We start from the raw sequence: 22,247 nt of genomic DNA, 5'->3' as shown, positions 1-22,247 counted from the left end.
TTCAACTAGCTACCTTCTGACTTTGATGCTGTATGTAATACATAATCATGACTTTTGACAACGTAGGGGCAATGCTCTCTTCTCATATGTCCAGTGTAATTCTACAAACAACCAAAGACTACCTCATCTCTCTCTCCCTCCCACCCTCCCTCACTTCTCCTGCTTTATCTGTATTAACGCAATCTATTTGCCAGGCTGTGTGGCAGTCGTCTCAGGGGTGTTAATAATAGAAGAAAATGAACTTTCAGATGAAGAGATCCATCTTTCGCGTCATTTGGAGAGATCACAGAGCCAACTGAGATGAGCCGTCAACTCCTTACAGTAGGCCGACATTATAATCTTGCTTTATGTTACACAAATCAATAATGCCCGAGGGGTTTTGGTATATGGCCAATATACCTTGCTAACGGATATTCTTTATGCACGACACAGCCCTTAGGGTTAGGGTTATATTGGCTGTATACCACAAACCCCAGAGGTGCCTTATTGCTATTATAAACTGGTTACCAACATAATTAGACCAGTAAAATTACATGTTTGTCATTCCTGTGGTATACGGTCTGATATCAGCATTCAGGGCTCAAATAACCCAACTTATAAAAATCATTTTAGCACTCATACATTGTACAGTTTTACATCATAACATGCCTCAAGTAGTCATTTTGTAATTGTGTCTTCTGTGATAAAAATGCATTTAGATTGAAACTGCTGGGGGGGAAGTTAGCTAATGTTACCAAACTTCCACCATCAGTCTGAGTTCACCATCTTAGCTAGCTACATTTCAGATGGAGTTAGATCACTAAAAAGCAGCACGCAGAAAGACCAGGGCCTGTATTTACAAAGCATCTCAGCAGTCGTTTCACCCCAGGACCCAAGAGGTATTACAGTCAATGCTGAATTTACATAAATCAATGACACTAACAATAGTTGAATTGTTCAGCAACATGTGCAGTGCATGCTAGCAAGGCTTTGGTGATAAATGGTACATAATGTAATGCATACTGTGACATGGGCCCGGATGGTGACACAGATCTTCTTCAAGCTGCCTGAATGAATACTGGGTCCTTCAGTAGTTCCAGAAGCAAGGGCCTTACCTGGGAGTACAGCAACAGTCTCTCTCTCTGGCTCGCAGCCATTCTGTCAACATGTATTGTATGTATAACCACTCAAATTCATTTGAACTGCTACAGATGTAAGCACTGACTTACATTCACGTTGTCTACTTGTCCCATTCTTTAATCTTGTCTGGAAAAGGGATATATATATATTTTAGTTGACACCTGTGTGATTTGCCTGATATACATTAATAAAATTCAAATCACTCTGGACATGACTTGCATTTATTTTAGACCTTTTGAATCAAAAGCTCTCAGTATTTGTCTTTAATGTTTAACTTACCACAGAAGTCAGTAAAAATGTGAAGACCAAAGTGACAAACACGCTATGAAAAAGTTAGTTTTGTAATCTTACAACAACAAAAAAGTGTTTATACAAAACTTATTTTGTCATGCCAAAATGAGGCCATTGAACAACTTGAGTCCTTCTTCAGGGAATAGTCCGCGGATAGCTGAAAACAGGGTGGCAGGTTTTTTTTATTTTATGTACTGCTCTAGAGCTCCACAGCCCAGCTCACTCAACTGGGGGTGGACATGTTAGGTTAAATTAAAGTCTGGGAGACATTTACAGGGAGAGAGCATGAGTTTTGGAGTGAGTAGAGTACATCCAATCCAACCATTGGGCCTGGATAATATGCTATGTCATCACAGGCAGACTGCCACAGTGAAGAAGGTTTACAAGGTGTATCAGGAATGCTATTATGAGTGGAGCTTATCTTTCTGTGCTCTGGAGAGATCACAGGTATTTGGTCACAATCTCTCTGACAGGGAGTTACTCCAGGAGTAGACCGGTGTATTGTGCATAGGGCTTCTCCACTCCTTACACTGGATGAGTGGAGTATTAGCTCTTGTAACGGTATCATGCAACGTAAAGAAAACATTATAATATTATGACTTACTGACATGGAGTGCTCCATGTTCTTGCTGGTAGCATCTCATTCACATACTCATAATGGTTTACCACCACCACAGCTCCGCCCGTTTAATTTTGATTTAACCTTTATTCAACTAGACAAGTCTCTGAGTGAGAATTCTTAACCATTATGCACCATCAAAGTGGAATACATATATCATTTTTAAACATCCAATGCTTGTCTCTGTTCTTTAGGGAGATTATTACTCTTCCCGTTTCTTACTCAAAATCTGTGACAACTTTTTCCACCAATCTGCAGTATGTTTCTAGGGAGGGATCTCGGTTTCTGGGCAGACTAAAGGTGGATTTGGCTCGAAAAGGGGTATACATTCTGTGGAAAATGTAATTCTCTATTTTGTCACCCATAGTCTGAACACTCGTCTCACACATACTTCGACACAACCACATTTGGACTCATCATTTATGGGACAAAAGAACTCCCTAAATCTCAATGTACGAAAGAATTTCTGAAACTCTATTGTGGTGTCAAAGTCATTACATGATGCAGTGGGGACAAAAGATAAACCCTTACTCAAGGCCAACTCACACGAAGTGGTGAAGGGACGTGAAGAAAGGTTAATTTCACTCAGGCATTCTGACTGCGTGTCCAATAGCAGCCTTGCTCCTCTGTTCTTCTTGACCCTCCAACACTTCTTCCACGACCGCGGTGCTGCTGACCCGTGTTGGCCCATTCAGGGTATCCTCTTCCCCCTCGCTTGCGTCCTAAAAAAATCATTTATTTAATCCGAATATGCATCAAGAGCAGACGCACTCGAGTGTGGAGGTAGGGTAACCTGTTTTGGGTAGGCCTTGACGTCAATGCGCATCGGTCTACGGCCTCGCCGGGGATTCCCTCTCCACAGATACACCTCATTCTGTTCATAGTCATTGGGGTGCCGCTCTAACTTCTAATATTCCTCGCTCTGATGTCCTGCTCCAGGTCAGTCTTGAATTTCAACAGTGTGCTCTCCCCATATTTCGGAGTTTCTCCGAGTGAGTTATTGCTGCGCGCAGTTGTGATCTCCCGCTTGTATCTTCTCACGTATTCCACCCAGTCGCTCAGTTATTTCCTGGATAATGAGAGCCATGAGATCAAATGAGCATTTGTTCGTAATTTGGCACCACTTGTCACAGAAGTTCTCATCGTCTCTGCCGATCGTGGGTGCCCTCTGGATTCTAAGGCCTCGTGGAATCCATTTCTTGCGCAAAATGTCGCTCAAAGTGACGGCGTGAAGATGCATAAGTGTCTCAGTCTCTTTTGTAGTGATTCCGTTGTTTCAACTGGATCAACATGATTGTCAAACAAATAGTCTCATCATAATACGGGCATAATCTTCTGTTGTGAATTCAAATGTCTTACGGAGGTTGAAATCCTCTTCAATTAGATTTTCCATCTCAGGTCCACAACCAAATGGCGGTGCGTAATGGAGTCATGCAGTTTGGAGTGCCGTATGAAAAGGACGTACCATCTATAGAAAAGTTTGTGGTCATACGCACATCCTTAAAAAACATAGGCGCTGGGCTAATAAAGAATACTAGTATAGAAGAAGGCCCCCATTTCCCCCCCATCTCCCAACAGTAGGGCCTGATCCGCTCCTTTTTCCAAAAGTTGAAAGTACAGTGCCCAGCTGATAATCACCCCGACAAATGCCACAAAACTGAACCTAAACTATACCGAAACAAATTTCACACATAACAGATGAAATAAATTTAAGTAAAGTGACGACGGTGAGAAAGGGGGAGAACTGGTGAGTTGATGAGCGAGCGGAAGTGAACAATGCATAATTACGTCATCACCAATTGTGAAAAAAGAACAGGGTGGCCCATTCTATTTTACTGATCAATTCTAATTCTAATCTTAAAATGGTACGTATCCTATATTAGTCTACCGAATCAAAGTGGTCTCATCAGTCTACCCTGGCCTACTTGAAGTAGGCGACACAGTGAGAGCGTGCGTAATTGTACATGCTGACCGGCTTTCAATGTCTGGGAAAATATCCACATCGGGCAGCAAGTGAGCAAGTGTTGTAGAATGTGGTGATAGGGTTTGTAGAATCTTACCAGGGCAAGGGGAGAAATGTCACCATGGACAATTTCTTCACTTCACTGGCAAACAATTTGCTTGCAAAAAAAACTAGTTTGGCTGGCACCATGAACAAAGAGAGACAGGAGCTTCCTCCCTCTGCTCAAAATAAGGCACCTGCACAGCCGTTGTACTCCACAACAGTGCTGAAGAATAACAAGACAACAGGAAGACAATGAAGAGACAACTGGAGACTATTACACACTACAACCAAACAAAGGTATCTCAAAGTGTGTCAAGCAAGTGAGCTACGAAAATTGTGTCAACAGCTAAATGAAATCCAACTGATGCCATTGCGTGAAGATGCACACAATAAGCACGAGCTGACAATAGGACTATTTTTGACTGCTGTCATATCAACTTATATTCATTATAATGCCGTTATTGCTTTTGTGCCGAGTTTAACAATTTATCAAGGCCACTTGAAACTTATGATGTTTAGGCTACGGATGTTTCATAATTTCAACATGGTGGTTGGGGTATTTTTATTTTGTCGTTATAAAAAGAAGCTGTTACCGTGTTCCAACACAGACTTTCTGTTTCATAGTTGTAAGAATGGCTGCTCATTAGCTTGAAAAGTGGTCCATTCAAGTGTTAAAGGGAGACTTGAGGTATGAGCAAGCATCTATCCAGTCGTGTGTGTGTATTTAAATCCATCCCAAGTACAGGGTCACACTGATCTGCAGTACTCACCCACAGCCAGTAGAGGCTGGTAGTGGTTGATGTTCTTGGTGGTCAGTGGGGGGCACATCCTCAGGGCGAAGGGGGGCAGAGGAAGCCCCGACAGTAGCCCCGTCAATAGGAACTTCAGCTGTACCTCCTGCTGCAGTGAGGGGGGTGGTGGGTCTGCTCCTGAAACCAAACTCTGACCTGGATATACACCAACACACAGGATGGAAAGGGTTAACAGAGATCTCACCGTTTTAGAAGGAGCAGGACTCAATCTCTCTTGGAGCTCATTACAGAAATAATAAATAATTCAGTTCTATTTCCCAAGCCACAGTTTACAACCACCATTGCTAGGGGTTGTGTTCAATGGTTGTTGATCATTAGTAGACAACCATTTTCAGGTCTTGCCATATATTTTCAAGTAGGTTTAAGTTAAAACTAACTCGGCCACTCGAGAACATTCACTGTCTTCTTGGTAAACAACTCCAGTGTAGATTTGGTATTGCGTTTTAGTTTATTGTCTTGCTGAAAGGTAAATTCATATATTGTGCCTTGCTGTAAAAAGGATGTAAGTTTTGGAATAGTTGTAATCTGTACAGGCTTCCTTCTTTTCACCGTGTCAATTAGTTTAGTATTGTGGAGTAACTATACTATTGTTGATCCATACTCCGTTTTCTCCTATCAAAGCCATCAAACTCTGTACATGTTTTAAAGTCACCATTGGCCTCATGGTGAAATCCCTGAGCGGTTTCCTTCCTCTCGGCCAAGTGAGTTAGGATCTTTGTATCTTTGTAGTAACTGGGTGTATTGATACACCACCCAAAGTGTAATTAATAACTTCACCATAATCAAAGGGATATTCAATGTCTGCTTTTTTTCTAACTTTTTTTAACCCATTGGTAAGCATTGAAAAACCTCCCTGGTCTTTGTGGTTGAATCTGGGTTTGAAATTCACTGCTCGTCTGAGGGACCTTACAGATAATTGTTTGTGTGTAAATTCATATATTGTGCCTTGTTATTGCTGATATGAAAAAAGTATTGTTGTCTCTCTTCCACACTCACTTTACAGAATTCAAAATTACAATGCTTGTCTTGTATCCTTGGATGTGTAGGGTCAGTGTTTGTTGCTGGCATTTCATGCCTAAGTTTGTTCATTTTGCCAAAGAAAAAATCATTAAAGTCGTAGGCAATATCGGTTGGTTTTATGATTAATGAGCCATCTGATTCAATGAATGATGGAGCTGAAATTGCTTTCCCCCCCCAAATTTCACTTAAGGTGCTCCAAAGCTTTTCAAAATCATTCCGTATGTCATTTATCTTTGTTTCATATTGTAGTTTCTTATTTTTATTCAGTTTAGTCACATGATTTCTCAATTTGCAATATGTTTGCAAATCGGTTGTGCAGGCAAACTTTTTTGCCATTTCTTTTGCCTCATCCCTCTCAACCACACAATTTTTAAATTGATCATCAATCCATGGGGATTTAACAGTTTTTAAAGTAATTTTCTTAATAGGTGAATGCTTATTAGTAACTGGAATAAGCAATTTCATAAATGTGTCAAGTGCAGCGTCTGGTTGCTCCTCATTACACACCACTGACCAACTAATATTCTTTACATCAACAACATAGGAATCACTACAAAACGTATTGTATGACCTCTTATACATTATATTAGGCCCAGCATTTGGAACTCTGGTTTTCCTAGATATGGCTACTATATTGTGATCACTACATTCGATGGATCTGGATACTGCTTTCAAGCAAATTTCTGCAGCATAAGATGTCATCAATACATGTTGATGATTTGCTTCCTGCGCTGTTTGTAACTACCCTGGTAGGTTGATAGATAACGAACCAGGTTGCAGGGATTGGTTACAGTTTGAAGATGTTTCTTGAGTGGGCAGCTTGATGAAATCCAGTCAATATTTAAAATCACCCAGAAAATAAACCTCTGTTGATATCACACAGATGATCAAACATGTCACACGTTATCCAGATACTGACTGTTAGCACTTGGTCAATAGCAGCTTCCCACCAGAATGGGCTTTAGGTGAGGCAGATGAACCTGTCGCCATACAACTTCAACAGTTAACATGAGATCCTCTCTAATCTTTACAGGAATGTGGTTCTGAATATAAACAGCAAAACCACCATTGGCATTTCAATTTTTTCTGTAAATGTTATAACATTGTATTGCTACCACTGTATCAAAGGTATTATCGAAGTGAGTTTCAGAGATGGAATATGAATGTAATTTGTTACTAGCAAATTAATGATTTCATGAATATTGTTTATAAAGCCACATATGTTAACATGGGCTATTTTGAGCACTTTTCTTCTGCGATGAATACTTATTTTTATTACTTTACTGGAAAGCTTAGCAGAAGTAGATATGTTAGTATAGGGTGAGCACACAGTGGACTTCCTAGGGCACACGTGCTCAATGCTAATAGTATTCTATTTCTGTAATCTGAATTTGGCACTCTGCAATTTCACCGGATGTTGTTGAGGTGGGTTGCTAGCGGCACGCCTGTGCCAAACAGGTTATCCCTTTCATGCCCTGCCTCCAGTTCACTTACCGATATCTGAACAAGAGAGCCTCATCGAAATTGCAACAAGAGGTTCCGTGAAAATTGAATTGAATCTGCTAGGTGACCTAAACTGTGACATGCTTAACACCCCGGCCATCCTACAATCTAAGCTTGATGCCCTCAGTCTCACACAAATTATCAATAAACCCACCAGGTACAACCCCAAATCCGTAAACACGGGCACCCTCTTAGATATCATCCTAACCAACTTGCCCTCCAAATACACCTCTGCTGTTTTCAACCAAGATCTCAGCGATCACTGCCTCATTGCCTGCATCCGCAATGGGTCTGCGGTCAAACAACAACCCCTCATCACGGTCAAACGCTCCTTAAAATACTTCAGCGAACAGGCCTTTCTAATCGACCTGGCCCGGGTATCCTGGAAGGATATTGACCTCATCCCGTCAGTAGAGGATGCCTGGTTATTCATTAAAAGTGCCTTCCTCAACATATTAAATAAGCATGCAGCATTAAAAAAAAATTGAACCAGGAACAGATATAGCCCTTCTGGTTCTCTCCAGACCTTACAGCCCTTGACCAGCACAAAAACATCCTGTTCTGCATTAGCGTCTAACAGCCCCCGTGATATGCAACTTTTCAGGGAAGTTAGGAACAAATATACACAGGCAGTTAGAGAGCTAAGGCTAGCTTTTTCAAGCAGAAATTTGCATCCTGTAGCAATAACTCCAAAAAGTTCTGGGACACTAAAGTCCATGGAGAATAAAAGCACCTCCTCCCAGCTGCTCACTGAACTGAGGCTAGGAAACACTGTCACCACCGATAAATCCACAATAATTGAGAATTTCAACAAGCATTTTTCTACAGCTGGCCATGCTTACCACCTGGCTACCCCTATACCCTGGTCAACTGCCCTGAACCCCCCACAGCAACTTGACCAAGCCTCCCCCCATTTCCCCTTCACCCAAATCCAGTCAGCTGATGTTCTGAAAGAGCTGCAAAATCTGGACCCCCACAAATCAGCCGGGCTAGACAATCTGGACCCTTTCTTTCTAAAATTATCTGCTGAAATTTTTGCAACCCCTATTACTAGCCTGTTCAACCTCTCTTTCATATCGTCTGAGATTCCCATTGATTGGAAAGCTACCGCGGTCATCCCCCTCTTCAAAGGGAGAGATCCAAACTGCTACAGACCTATATTTATTCTACCTTGCCTTTCTAAGGTCTTCGATAGCCAAGTTAACAAACAGATCACCGACCATTTCGAATGCCACCGTACCTTCTTCGCTATGCAATCGGGTTTCAGAGCTGGTCATGGGTGCACCTCAGCCACGCTCAAGGTCCTAAGCGATATCATAACCGCCATCAATAAGCGACATTACTGTGCAGCCGTATTCATCAACCTGGCTAAGGCTTTCAACTGTCAATCACAACATTCTTATTGGCAGACTCAACAGCCTTGGTTTCTCAAATGATTGCCTCGTCTGGTTCACCAACTACTTCTCTGATAGAGTTCAGTGTGTCAAATCGGAGGACCTGTTGTCCGGACCTCTGCCAGTCTCTATGGGGGTGCCACAGGGTTCAATTCTCAGGCCAAATCTCTTCTCTGTATATATCAATGATGTCGCTCTTGCTGCTGGTGAGTCTCTGATCCACCTCAACGCAGACGACACCATTCTGTATACCTCTGGCCCTTCTTTGGACACTGTGTTAACTAACCTCCAGATGAGCTTCAATGCCATACAACTCTCCTTCCGTGGCCTCCAACTGCTCTTAAATGCAAGTAAAACTAAATGCATGCTCTTCAACCGATCGCTGCCCGCACCTGCCCGCACATCCAGCATCACTACTCTGGACGGTTCTGACTTAGAATATGTGGACAACTACAAATACCTAGGTGTCTGGTAGACTGTAAACTCTCCTACCAGACTCACATCAAACATCTCTAATCCAAAGTTAAATCTAGAATTGGCTTCCTATTTCGCAACAAAGCATCCTTCACTCATGCTGCCAAACATACCCTCGTAAAACTGACCATCCTACCGATCCTCGACTTCGGCGATGTCATTGCCAAAATAGCCTCCAACACTCTACTCAACAAATTGGATGCAGTCTATCCCAGTGCCACTCGTTTTGTCACCAAAGCCCCATATACTACCCACCACTGCGACCTGTATGCTCTCATTGGCTGGCCCTCGCTTCCTACTCGTCGCCAAACCCACTGGCTCCAGGTCATCTACAAGTCTCTGCTAGGTAAAGCCCCGCCTTATCTCAGCTCACTGGTCACCATAGCAGCACCCACCCGTAGCACGCGCTCCAGCAGGTATATCTCACTGGTCACCCCCAAAGCCAATTCTTCCTTTGGCCGCCTCTCCTTCCAGTTCTCTGCTGCCAATGACCGGAACGAACTGCAAAAATCACTAAAGCTGGAGACTCTTACCTCTCTCACTAGCTTTAAGCACCAGCTGTCAGAGCAGCTCACTGATCCCTGTACATAGCTCATCTGTAAATAGACCATCCAATCTACCTCATCCCCATACTGTATATATTTATTTACCTTGCTCCTTTGCACCCCAGTATCTCTACTGGCACATTCATCTTCTGCACATTCTACCATTCCAGTGTTAAACTGCTATATTGTAATTACTTCGCCACCATTATTATTGTGGTATTTGGTGACCAAATACTTATTTTCCACCATAATTTGCAAATAAATTCATTAAAAATCCTACAATGTGATTTTCTGGATTTTTGTTTCTCATTTTGTCTGTCATAGTTGAAGTGTACCTATGATGAACATTACAGGCCTCTCTCATCTTTTTAAGTGGGAGAACCTGCACAATTGGTGGCTGACTAAATACTTCTTTGCCCCACTGTACAGTGTATACTCCAGAACACAAAACAAAACCAATGGCTCTCATACGCAACACTAACTGACGCACATTGAATCTCCCACCGCCCATCCACATGTACACACTAGTATTCTTTATTAGCTGCTTCCTTCTGTCTCAAATCTAAAGAGCACAACACAATGTCAGCATTTAGATGTCTACAGCCATAGCTAGTTAGAGGTAGGGAGAACGCGAGAGAGGGAGGGGAGTAAGAGAGAGGAGAGCAACAGATAGAGATAAAGCAAGACATATAGTAAGAAAGACAGATGGATAGAAAGAGAGAGATAAAAGTAACATCCACCCACAAGATCTCTTTTGCTGGGGTTTTCAGTGCGAGGAGCAGTCAGCGAGTCAGGGTTGATGAGAAACAAGAAATGACAGAAGGGGGAGAGCTAATGGTCGCCTCGGGGCTAAGAGTGCACACGGCTCAGACAAACTGCAATAAAGGATGTCTAAAGGGCCCTGGCACACAGCCGGTGTTTGGATTCTTTATTGTCGGTCTTCTGAAAAGATTCTAAGACTTGCCTCATCACGAATGATTCGTTTTTCAAGAGAATTGAGGATGGTGATTGCTGCCTTGAACACACTACTATACTGTGTACGCGATAAGATGATTTATAAGTCATAGATTAGAAGCATGACCTGAATGTATTGATTTCTGTGTTGAGTGAATACAAAAGAGCCCAGGCATGTGTTGTGTTCATTAGGCACAAAAAAGAAAGGAAACGGTCCAAAACAGGGAGAGTCTATCTGAACTTGTCCAATAAGAAATGCTCATTTTCAATTGCAATTTTTTTTTCTATGGTTTCTCCTAATGAACATGCCCCAGGTGTGTCTAGTTGAGATGAGATATGCGTACCGATCATGGTGTTAAGAGACAGGTCCTGAATCTTCTTCTGGTTCTGACCCAGTGGTGAACCACAGAATGCCACAGGAGCGTAGAGGGGGGACAAACCCGAGCTGAGGCAGGGAGGGAATTATTATAACTAAACAAAACATGTTCAAAGTGTATGTATGTATGTATGTATGTATGTATACACACTTGGGGTTGACCGTGGGCTTGGACATGTGGGCTTTGAGCTCCCACAGCATAACACGGCCGTCGCTGACCGTCAGGGCGGCGTTGTTCTCATTGACCGGGCAGATGACCATGCGGTAAGGTCGCACGGTCTTGGTGACCCTGATGGCATCACACTGGGAACGCAGGTCATACACCAGCTCCTGGACACTCTGCTCTGGGTCTGACGCTGCTACTACACACACACACATTACGAGATGGAGAGTGAGGAGGGAGAACGAGAGAGAAAGAAAGAAATTGGGGGAGAAAGATAACGCAATTGACTCCCCGCTTTCAGGGTCATCAGCACTTCTCACTAACAGAGAATAATGAGAATGTGAAAATATACAGTCCATTGACGTGCAAGAGTTATGGGTTATTTATTGTAGTCTAGGCTGCTAGATGGCTGAATGGAGGAGTGATTGACAGATGGACAGAGTGTGAGAGTAGATTAGTTCTTTTCGAGAGAGGATGGATGAATGGAACGAGTGAGTGACAGATGTAGAGTAGAGGAGTTCTTGTTTTTGAGAGAAGATTGACTGACTGTGTGAGTGACAGTAGAGGAGGGGTGCTTGCCTGATTCGTCGGGTGCAGTGGTGGAGCGACACACCCTCAGAGTGATGCAGCCGTTCTCGTGGAGACAGAAGAGGGCGTCTCTTTGGGCACAGGGGATCACCTGGATAAAGGAAGTAGAACAGGAGAACGATGTGATTGGGTGAAAATATCCCCCAATCCCAAACTAGCCCATAGCCTCAAGCAACTCACTTGGAAGTCCCTCTGTTATCCCTATCAGAGGGTGACTACAAGAGCGGTGAACGGATAATATAATACGCCATCAAGCAGATACTTTTAAACCAAAGCGACTTAGTCATGTGTGCATGATTGTTTTTATATGGGTGCCCCCAGCAGTAATCGAACCCACACTCATGACGTTGCAAGTTGCATGCTCTACCAACTTAGCCACAGAGGGATCAATAAGCGTGGCCGAAGTGGCTATCAGAGGGTCTCCTTATCCCCTACGTACTAGATGATTTCACCCCCTTAACTTTGGGACATCACTACATATGGAAGAGGCGTGTGTTAATGCACAAACGGAGGGCCGAGGGGAAGTGGAAGAGAAATGGACTGGCTGGGGATTCAGCATATTGTGTCTTTCTAGGAATGTGACTGGGTAATTGTGAATGTGTAACTATCTCTAATGACAGTGTGGTTGTGCATCTGTGTGTGTGTGTGTGTGTGTGTCTTAGTGTGTGTCCCTGGCTCCCTATCCTCTACCACAGTCCAGGCTGGACTCAGAGCCTTCTTCACTGCAGCAGTATCATCACTCATGCAAATTAGCTGTGACAAGCACTTTACAACACTTAGCGAGAACCCTGCAACTGATGGACAGAACCTCAAAGGCTGAGTAATGCTGCTCCTCTACTACTGCCCTGTGACTTGGGCTGGGCTGCTGTACTGAAACGTGTACAGTGTATGCTACACACTTGTGAACCCAAACAGACGGACATACAGTACCAGTCAGAAGTTTGGACACACTTACTAATTCAAGGGTTTTTCTTTATTTTTACTATTTTCTACATTCTAGAAAAATGGTGAAGAAAACTAAACTATGAAATAACACATGGAATCATGTAGTAACCAAAAAAAAGTGTTAAACCAAAATATGTTTTACATTTTAGTTTCTTCGAAGTAGCCACCCTTTGCCTTGATGACAGCTTTGCACACTCTTGGCATTCTCTCAACCAGCTTAACCTAGAATGCTTTTCCAACAGTTTTAAAGGAGTTCCCTCATATGCTGAGCACTTGTCAGCTGCTTTCCTTCATTCTGCAGTCCAACTCATCCCAAACCATTTCAAATGGCCAGGTAATCTGATGCAGCACTCAATCACTCCCCTTCTTGGTCAAATAGCCCTTAGACAGCCTGGAGGTGTGTTGGGTCATTGTCCTGTTAAAAAACAAATGATAGTCCCACTAAGCCCAAACCAGATGGGATGACGTATCACTGCAGAATGCTGTGGTAGCCATGCTGGTCAAGCAGGCCTTGAACTATAAATAAATCACAGCAAGTGACACCAGAAAAGCACCCCACACCTCTTCCTCCATGCTTCACAGTGGGAACCACACAAGTAAAGATCATCCGTTCACCTAATCTGCGTCTCACAAAGACACAGCGATTGGAACCAAAAATCGGACTCATCAGACCAAAGGACAGATTTCTACCAGTCTAATGTCCATTGCTCGTGTTTCTTGGTCTAAGCAAGTCTTATGTGTCCTTTAGTAGTAGTTTCTTTGTATTAATGAAGGCCTGATTCACACAGTCTCCTCTGAAAAGCTGATGTTGAGATGTGTCTGTTACTTGAACTCTGAAGCAATTATTTGGGCTGCAATTTCTGAGGCTGGTAACTCTAATGAACTTATCCTCTGCAGCAGAGGTAACTCTGGGTCTTCCTTTCCTGTGGCTGTCCTCATGAGAGCCAGGTTCATCATAGCGTTTGATGGTTTTTGCGACTGCACTTGAAGAAACTTTCAAAGTTCTTCAAATTTTCCGGATTGACTGACCTTCATGTCTTAAAGTAAGGATGGAGTGTTGTTTCTCTTTGCTTATTTGAGCTATTCTTACCATAATATGGACTTTGTATTTAAAAAAATAAGGCCTTCTTCTGTATACCATCCCTATATTGTCACAACACAACTGATCGGCTCAAACGCATTAAAACTTCTTCAGGATCGTCTGCGAGACGGTTGAGCTAACATATGCTAATCGCATTAGCCTGAGGTTGTAACTAACAAGAACATTTCCCAGGACATAGACATATCTGATATTGTCAGAAAGCTTAAATTCGTGTTAATCTAACTGCACTGTTCAATTTACAGTAGCTATTATAGTGAAAAAATACCATGCTAATGTTTGAGGAGAGTGCAGTTTTTTTTACATGAAAAGTTATTAATAAACACATTAGGCACATTTGGGCAGTATTGATACAACATTTTGAACAGAAATGCTATGGTTCATTGGATCAGTCTAAAACTTTGCACATATACTGTTGCCATCTAGTGGCCAAAATCTAAATTGCAACGGGGCTTCAATAATACATTACGGCCTCCTCTTGCAATTCAAAGATGGTAAAAAAAAAATTTTTTTTTATTTTTTTTGTATTATCTTTTACCAGATCTAATGTGCTATATTCTCCTACATTCCTTTCACATTTCCACAAAGTCTGTTGTAGAGACTGTTGTCCTTCTATTAGGTTCTCCCATCTCAGCCAAGGAACTTTGTAGTTCTGTCAGAGCGGTCATTTGGTTCTTGGTCACCTCCCTGAACAAGGCCATTCTTGCCCGGTTGCTCAATTTGGTCAGACTACCAGCTCTAGGCAGAGTCTAGGTAGTTACATATCTTTTCAATTTCCTAATTATGGAGACTACTGTGCTCTTGGAAACTGTCAACACTAGAAATTGTTTTATACACTCCCCCAGAGATATGCCGTATATCACGATTATATATTGGAGATATACGGACAGGTCCTTGCACTATATGGTATAGTTTCTGCTCTGAGATGCACTGTCAACTGTGGGACCTTAAATAGACAGGTGTCTTATTTCTAAATCATGTCCAAACAATTGAATTGACCACAGGTGGACTCCAACCAAATTGTAGTGACTTCTAGGATCATTCAATTAAATTGGATGCACCTGAACTCAATTTGGAGTGTCATGGCAAAGGGGTGTGAATACTTATGTAAATTTATATTTCTGTATTTCATTTTTAATACATTTGCAAAAAACCTGTTTCACTTTGTCATCATGGGGTATTGCGTGAAAAATTGGTCAATCTTTTGAATTTCAGGCTTAACAACAACATGTGGAATAAGTCAAAGGGCATGAATACTTTCTGAAGGCACTGTATCTGTTGTTTCAAGTAAAAAACTTGACCATGCACAGAGGAAAATTGTTTTTGCAGCAGAACTGTCAATATTTCAACAATGAACCTAAAATATATACAGTTGAAGTCGGAAGTTTAAATAGACTTAGGTTGGAGTCATTAAAACACGGTTTTCAACCACTCCACACATTTCTTGTTAACAAACTATAGTTTTGTGAAGTCGGTTAGGACATCTACTTTGTGCTTGACAAGTCATTTTTCCAGCAATGGTTGAGAGACAGATGATTTCACGTATAACTCACTGTATCACAATTCCAGTGGGTAAGAAGTTTAGATACACTAAATTGACTGTGCCTTTAAACAGCTTGGAAAATTCCAGAAAATAATGCCATGGCTTTAGAAGCTTCTGATAAGTTATGTCAATTAGCCTGAGTCAATTGAACGTGTACCTGTGGATATATTTCAAAGCCTACCTTCAAACTAAGTGCCTCTTTGCTTGACATCATGGGAAAATCAAAAGAATTCAGCCAAGAACTCAGAAAAAAATTGTAGACCTCCACAAATCTGGTTCAAAAGTATCTATATCCACAGTAAAACGAGTCCTATATCGACATAACCTGAAAGGCCACCGAGGAAGGAAGAAGCCACCTCCAAAACTGCCATAAAAAAGCCAGTCTACGGTTTGCAACTGCAAATGGGGACAAAGATTGTACTTTTTGGAGAAATGTCCTCTGGTCTGATGAAACAAAAATAGAACTGTTTGGCCATAATGACCATCGTTATGTTTGGAGGAAAAAGGGGGTGGCTAGTAAGCCGAAGATCACCATCCCAACCGTGAAGCACGGGGTGGCAGCATCATGTTGTGGGGGTTCTTTGCTGCAGGAGCGACTGGTACACTTCAAACTAGATGACATCATGAGGGACAATTATGTGGATATATTGAAGCAACATCTCAAGACATCAGGCAGGAAGTTAAAGCTTGGTCGCAAATGGGTCTTCCAAATGGACAATGACCCCAAGCATACTTCCAAAGTTGTGGCAAAATGGCATAAGGACAACAAACTCAACGTATTGGAATGGCCATCACAAAAGCCCTGACCTCAATCCTATAGAACATTTGTGGGCAGAACTGAAAGCTAGGAGGCCTACACACCTGACTCAGTTACACCAGCTCTGTCAGGAGGAATGGGCCAAAATTCCCCCAACTTATTGTGGGACCCTTGTGGAAGGCTACCTGAAACGTTTGACCCAAGTTAAACAATTTAAAGGCAATGCTACCAAATAATAATTGAGTGTATGTAAAATTCTGACCCACCGGGAATGTGATGAAAGAAATAAAATAAATAAATCACTCTACTATTATTCTGACATTTCACATTCTTAAAATAAAGTGGTGATCCTAACTGACCTAAGACAGGGAATTTTTACTAGAAATAATTGTGAAAAACTGAGTTTAAATGTATTTGGCTAAGGTGTATGTAAACTTCCGACTTCAACTGTATATTTGTAAAGTACCATATAAAACACTGATTGCACAGGGGTTTAATTGAGTTGAGGGTAGGTTGAGGTGAGACTGGAGTGTGTGTGTGTGTGTGTGTGTGTGTGTGTGTGTGTGTGTTGCGTCCCACCTGAATGAAGGGCACGCCGGATCGTTCAATGGCCACCACACCCACGGTCTGGCTGAGCTCAAGGTCCAGGATGAGGATCTCTCTGGGGTAGAGCAGCAGCATGTGGTTCCTCTTGGAGGGCAGGTAGGACAGCTGCAGGCAGTCTGCATTCAGGGTTACAGCCTCCGCTCTGACGAGAGGAACACACCCATAGAATTATAATTAACTTCCTGATTTTAATTCCTGGAATGGGTATATTCAATACGGCTGCCTATCCGCTCATCATGGAACAGTGACTTGAATAGGAATGGCCCTTCCATTAATTTGGTTTTCATGAAACACATCACAGTCGTTAACTTTGACTGACAAACTTTAAACCAGCAGGTATTACGCTGTCTAATGATGCAGTTTTTGACCAACTCAGTGGCATTGTGGTTAGAGTGTCCGCCCTGTGATAGGAAGGTCGGGGGTTTGATTCCTGGTCGAGACATTTGACTTAAAACAATATTTGAAAATAAAATCAGACCCTCTCTGCTTGGCACTCAGCATTAAGGAGATGAATTGGGGGTAAGGCCCTGCAATAAATGAGTGTCCTGTTCAATGTCCAGGGGGTGTGCTTGCTTTATGTCCCGTTCTGGATCGGAAAAATCTACTTAATTATTGGTGGAGTATAATGCATTGCCAGAATTGTTATGGACATGTTATCCTTTAGTTATAGCATCTTAGCTTCATCTCACAATGACACGCTGAATTTACCTGCTAATTTTATTCATCCACTGAAGAATTGCCACACACTGTAGAAGTACATACAATACTAGTCAAAAGTTGACACACCTACTCAAGGGTTCTTCTTTATTTTTTACTAATTTCTACATTGTAGAATAATAGTGAAGACATCAAAACTATGAAATAACACATATGGAATCACGTTGTAACAAAAAACAAATCAAAATATATCTTATATTTGAGATTCAAAGTTCCCACCCTTTGCCTTGATGACAGCTTTGAACACTCTTGGCATTCTCTCAACCAGCTTCACCTGGAATACTTTTCCAGCAGTCTTGAGTTCCCACATATGCTGAGCACTTCTTGGCTGCTTTTCCTTCAATCTGCAAAATGATAGTCCCACCAAGCGCAAACCAGACGGGGTGGCATATTGCTGCAGAATGCTGTGGTAGCCATGCTGGATAAGTGTGGCTTGAATTCTAAATAAATCACAGACAGTGTCAGCCACACCTCCTTCTCCATGCTTCATGGTTGAAACCATACATGCGGAGATCATCTGTTCACCTACTCTGAGTTTCACAAAGACACAGCGGTTGGAACCGAAAATCTCAAATTTGGACTCATCAGACAAGACCAAAAGACAGATTTCCAACGGTCTAATGTCTATTGCCCGTGTTTCTTGGCCCAAGCAAGTCTTCTTATTGGTGTCCTTTAGTACCGGTTTCTTTGCAGCAATTCAACCATGAAGGCCTGATTCACACAGTCTCCTCTGAACAGTTGATGAGGAGATGCGTCTGTTTCTTGAACTCTGTGAAGCATTTATTTGGGCTGCCATTTCTGAGGCTGGTAACTCTAATGGGTTAGGGTTTGGCCGGGGTAGACCGTCATTGTAAATAAGAATTGTTCTTAATTAACTGACTTGCATAGTTAAATAAAGATTAAATATATATTTTTAATTAACTTATCCTCTGCAGCAGAGGTAATTCTGGGTCTTCCTCATGAGTCAGTTTCATCATAGTTTGATTTGAAAAACCATCACGTCACATACGCCGAACACAACAAGTGTAGACCTTACAGTGAAATGCCTACTTAACCAACAGTGCAGTTCAAGAAGAGTTAAGAAAATATTTACCAAATAAACGAAAGTAAAAAATTATAAAAGGTAACGCTATATACAGAGGGTAGTGTGCGGGTAATTTGTACATGTAGTGAAGTGACTATGCATACATAATAAACAGAGAGCTTGGTCTTTTAAACAAATAGTGCCATCTCCTACCTTGTCACAACACAACTGATTGGCTCAAACGCATTAAGGAAAGGAATTACACAAATTAACTTAAGGCAGCACACCTGTTAATTGAAATGCAATCCAGATGACTACCGCATGAAGCTGGTTGAGAGAATGCCAAGAGTGTGCAAAGTGTCATCAAAGCAAAGGGTGGCTACTTTGAAGATCCTAAAATATACTTTGATTTGTTTAACACTTTTTGTGTCGTCCAAACTTTTGACTGGTACTGCATATCAATGAATTGGCGAGTGCACTATAACAGTCTGCAGCACCCGGCCTCAACCTTCTAGAATCTGAAGTGAAATGTCTACTGATGATCTAGTGGTTCTGTCCACAACTAAGGAGGGCCTAATGCAGCACCTGGATATTCTGCACAGAGTCTGTCAGACCTGGGCCTTGACAGTGAATCTCAGTAAGACAAAAATAATGGTGTTCCAAAAAAAGGTCCAGATGCCAGGACCACAAATACAAATTCCATCTAGACACTGTTGTTCTAGAGCACAAAAAACTATTTAACTTCCACAAAGCTATGAACGATCTGAGACATGGCAAAAAGGGCATTCTATGCCATCAAAAGGACCATAAAATTTGACATCCCAATTAGGATCTAGCAAAAAAATACTTAAATCAGTTATAGAAACCACTGCCCTCTACGGTTGTGAGGTCTGGGGTCCGCTAACCAACCAAGAATTCACCAAATGGGACAAACACTAAATTGAGAATATGCATGCAGAATTCTGCAAAACATCTCCCGTGAACAATGTAAAACACTATATAATGCATGCAAAGCAGAATAAGGACGATATCTTCTAATTATCAAGATCCATAAAAAAAATATGGTTTAATTCAACAGCAATTCCCAAACCTCACATCACCTATAGAGAGATGAACTGAGAGAACAGTCCCCATCAGCAAGCTGGTCTTGGGGCTCTGTTCACAAACACAAAGAGATGCCACTGAGCCCCACGAAAACAACACAATTCGACCCAACCAAATCATGAGAAAACAAAAAAAAGAATTACTTGGCACAAAAGAACTAAACAAAAAAAACTAAGCTATTTAGCCCTAAACAGAGAGTACCAGTGGCAGAATACCTGACCATTGTGATTTACCCAAAATTAAGGTGATCATAGTCCTTCTACTGAGAGGCCGCCGTAGCCAGACCTGGTTCTTGAGAGAACACCGGCTGCCCACAAATGTGCCCACTGCCCACATTTGGTGGAAACTGACCCGACCATATTAAAAAGACACATATTCCCCTCTTATTACACAGACCCAAAGAATTTGAAAACAAATCAAATTTTGATAAACTCCCATAAATATTAGGTGAAATACCAGTGTGCAATCCCAGCAGCAATATTTGTGACCTGTTGCCACAAGGGCAACCAGTGAAGCAAACACCATCGTGAATACAAATTATATTTATACTGAACAAAAATATAAAGTGCAACAATTTCATCAATTTTATTGCGTTACAGTTCATAGAAGGAAAAAGTAAATGGAAATAATTCATTAGGCCCTAATCTAACGATTTCACATGACTGGGCAGGGGCGCAGACATGGGTGGGCCTTGGGGGGAGCATAGGCCCACCTACTGGGGAGCCAGGCCCAGCCAATCAGAATACGTTTTGTCCCACATAAGGGCTTTACAGACTATATATATATATATATATATATACTAGATTACAGACTGAAATACAGCGCATTCAGAAAGTATTTAGACCCCTTGACTTTTTCCACTTTGCTACATTAGAGCCTTATTATAAAATTGATTTAAAAAACAATTCACTCATTTAACTAGACACTATACCCCATAATGACAAAGCAAAGAGAGGTTGACATTTTTGCACAAGTATAAAAAAATTGTTTTTTTACTGACGAGTTTCAGAAGAAAGTTCTTTGTTTCTGGCCATTTTGAGCCTGTAATCGAACCCACAAATGCTGATGCTCCAGATACTCAACTAGTCTAACGTTTTTTTAGCTGTGCCAACAATTGCAAAAGGGTTTTCTAATGATCAATCAATTTAGATATTCAATAAAAAACGTTTTTTTTTTTTTTTTTTTTTTTATCAACCGTTTCCAGCTACAATAGTCATTTACAACATTAACAATATCTACACTATTTCTGATGAATTTGATGTTATTTTAATGGACAAAAAAATGCTTTTTTTCTAAGTGACCCCAAACCTTTGAACAGTAGTGTATGTAAATAAGGTATTACTGTTTTTTGCGGGCAGCATTTGGCACTTTAACGCACGCACATATTCATCACTCCTCCCTGCTCCGTTATAAGATAAGTTAACAATGTGGGTCGACACACAAATTAACTTCTGTCTTAGTACATACATTTCACACTTGTCAGTGTTCATATTTAAGATATGCAATATTTATTATACTTATCAATGTTGTGGATGAGCGCTTTGTTTGTTCTGTTCCTCTCTCTCTCCATCTCGGTAGCTTCCGGGTATGCTGGAAAAGGACCCGAGCTAAGGGAATTGGGCGGACTTTATAGTGCCTGTCCCAAATGGCTCATTAATGTAAATCGGCATATTGAAAGATACTGTCAGTAGTGATGTAATGTTGTGATATTGTTTAAAAACGTGTTGCAATGTATATCCTTTAGTATGTTTAGTTAATGGAAAATGTAGGTTTGACTAGGTAATTGCTTAATTAATTAGGGTAGTAATTGTTCTGAGGGGAGGGGCTAGCCCTACAAAAGGAGCCTCTCTCAGTTCATGAGGAAGGCATTTTGGATCGAGCTGTGGATGGGGCAGCATTGTTTTAAGCTGTCCCATAAGGTAGACGTTTGATGGCAGTACTGTTGTTCTTGTTACGGAATCACTTTGTAAATAAACACCCTTGCACAGAAGAACTTTTGCGGCTCCGCCATCTTTTTATTTTGATAGAGGTTAGGTTTTCCAGTTTAGCCTTCTGACCTAATCTACGTGACAGTCACAAACATTTCAAAAACCTGTTTTCACTTTGTTATTATGGGGTATTGTGTGGAGACTGACATTTTAATTTAATCCATTTTAAAATAAGGCTGTAACGTAACAAAATGTGGAAAAGGTCAAGGGGTCTGAATACTTTCCAAATGCACTGTACTACTCAGTTTCATCATCTGTCCGGGTGGCTGGTCTCAGACGATCACGCAGGTGAAGAAGCCAGATGTGGAGTGGCCTTTTATTGTCCCTAGCACAAGGTGCACCTGTGTAATGATCATGCTGTTTAATCAGCTTCTTGATATGCCACACCTGTCAGGAGGATGGAATATCTTGGCAAAGGATAAATGCTCACTAACAGGGATGTAAACAAATGACAGTGATGACCATTCTCGCTCTCTCAACTGTCCTCTGTCACAGACAGGCCTTGTGTTATGATTAGCACATAAAATGTAGGACGATGGCAATTAGGCCTAATCATTTTCCTGTATGTAGCGTTGAGTGATTTCTTGAACTCAACCAGAAT

General features: G+C 41.6%; 1 protein-coding gene across 2 annotated transcripts in view; it reads right to left on the bottom strand.

The window, feature by feature from the left end:
* The window catches only part of wdr11 (WD repeat domain 11), a 142,135-nt gene that overhangs the window by 82,441 nt on the left and 37,447 nt on the right, over positions 1-22,247 (bottom strand). Inside the window, exons 6-10 of one of the 2 annotated variants that reach the window (XM_071379724.1) lie at positions 16,787-16,955; positions 11,855-11,954; positions 11,264-11,474; positions 11,081-11,181; positions 4,805-4,981 (exon numbers count right to left, since the gene is read on the bottom strand). In XM_071379724.1, coding sequence (XP_071235825.1) covers positions 4,805-4,981; positions 11,081-11,181; positions 11,264-11,474; positions 11,855-11,954; positions 16,787-16,955 — 758 coding nt within the window. The remainder of the gene's footprint in view (positions 1-4,804; positions 4,982-11,080; positions 11,182-11,263; positions 11,475-11,854; positions 11,955-16,786; positions 16,956-22,247) is intronic. The other variant, XM_071379725.1, reaches the window with a different exon arrangement.

The sequence above is a fragment of the Salvelinus alpinus genome, chromosome 32 (assembly GCF_045679555.1).
Source record: "Salvelinus alpinus chromosome 32, SLU_Salpinus.1, whole genome shotgun sequence".
Taxonomy (NCBI): domain Eukaryota; kingdom Metazoa; phylum Chordata; class Actinopteri; order Salmoniformes; family Salmonidae; genus Salvelinus; species Salvelinus alpinus.
This window is presented reverse-complemented; position numbering and strand designations above follow the sequence as displayed.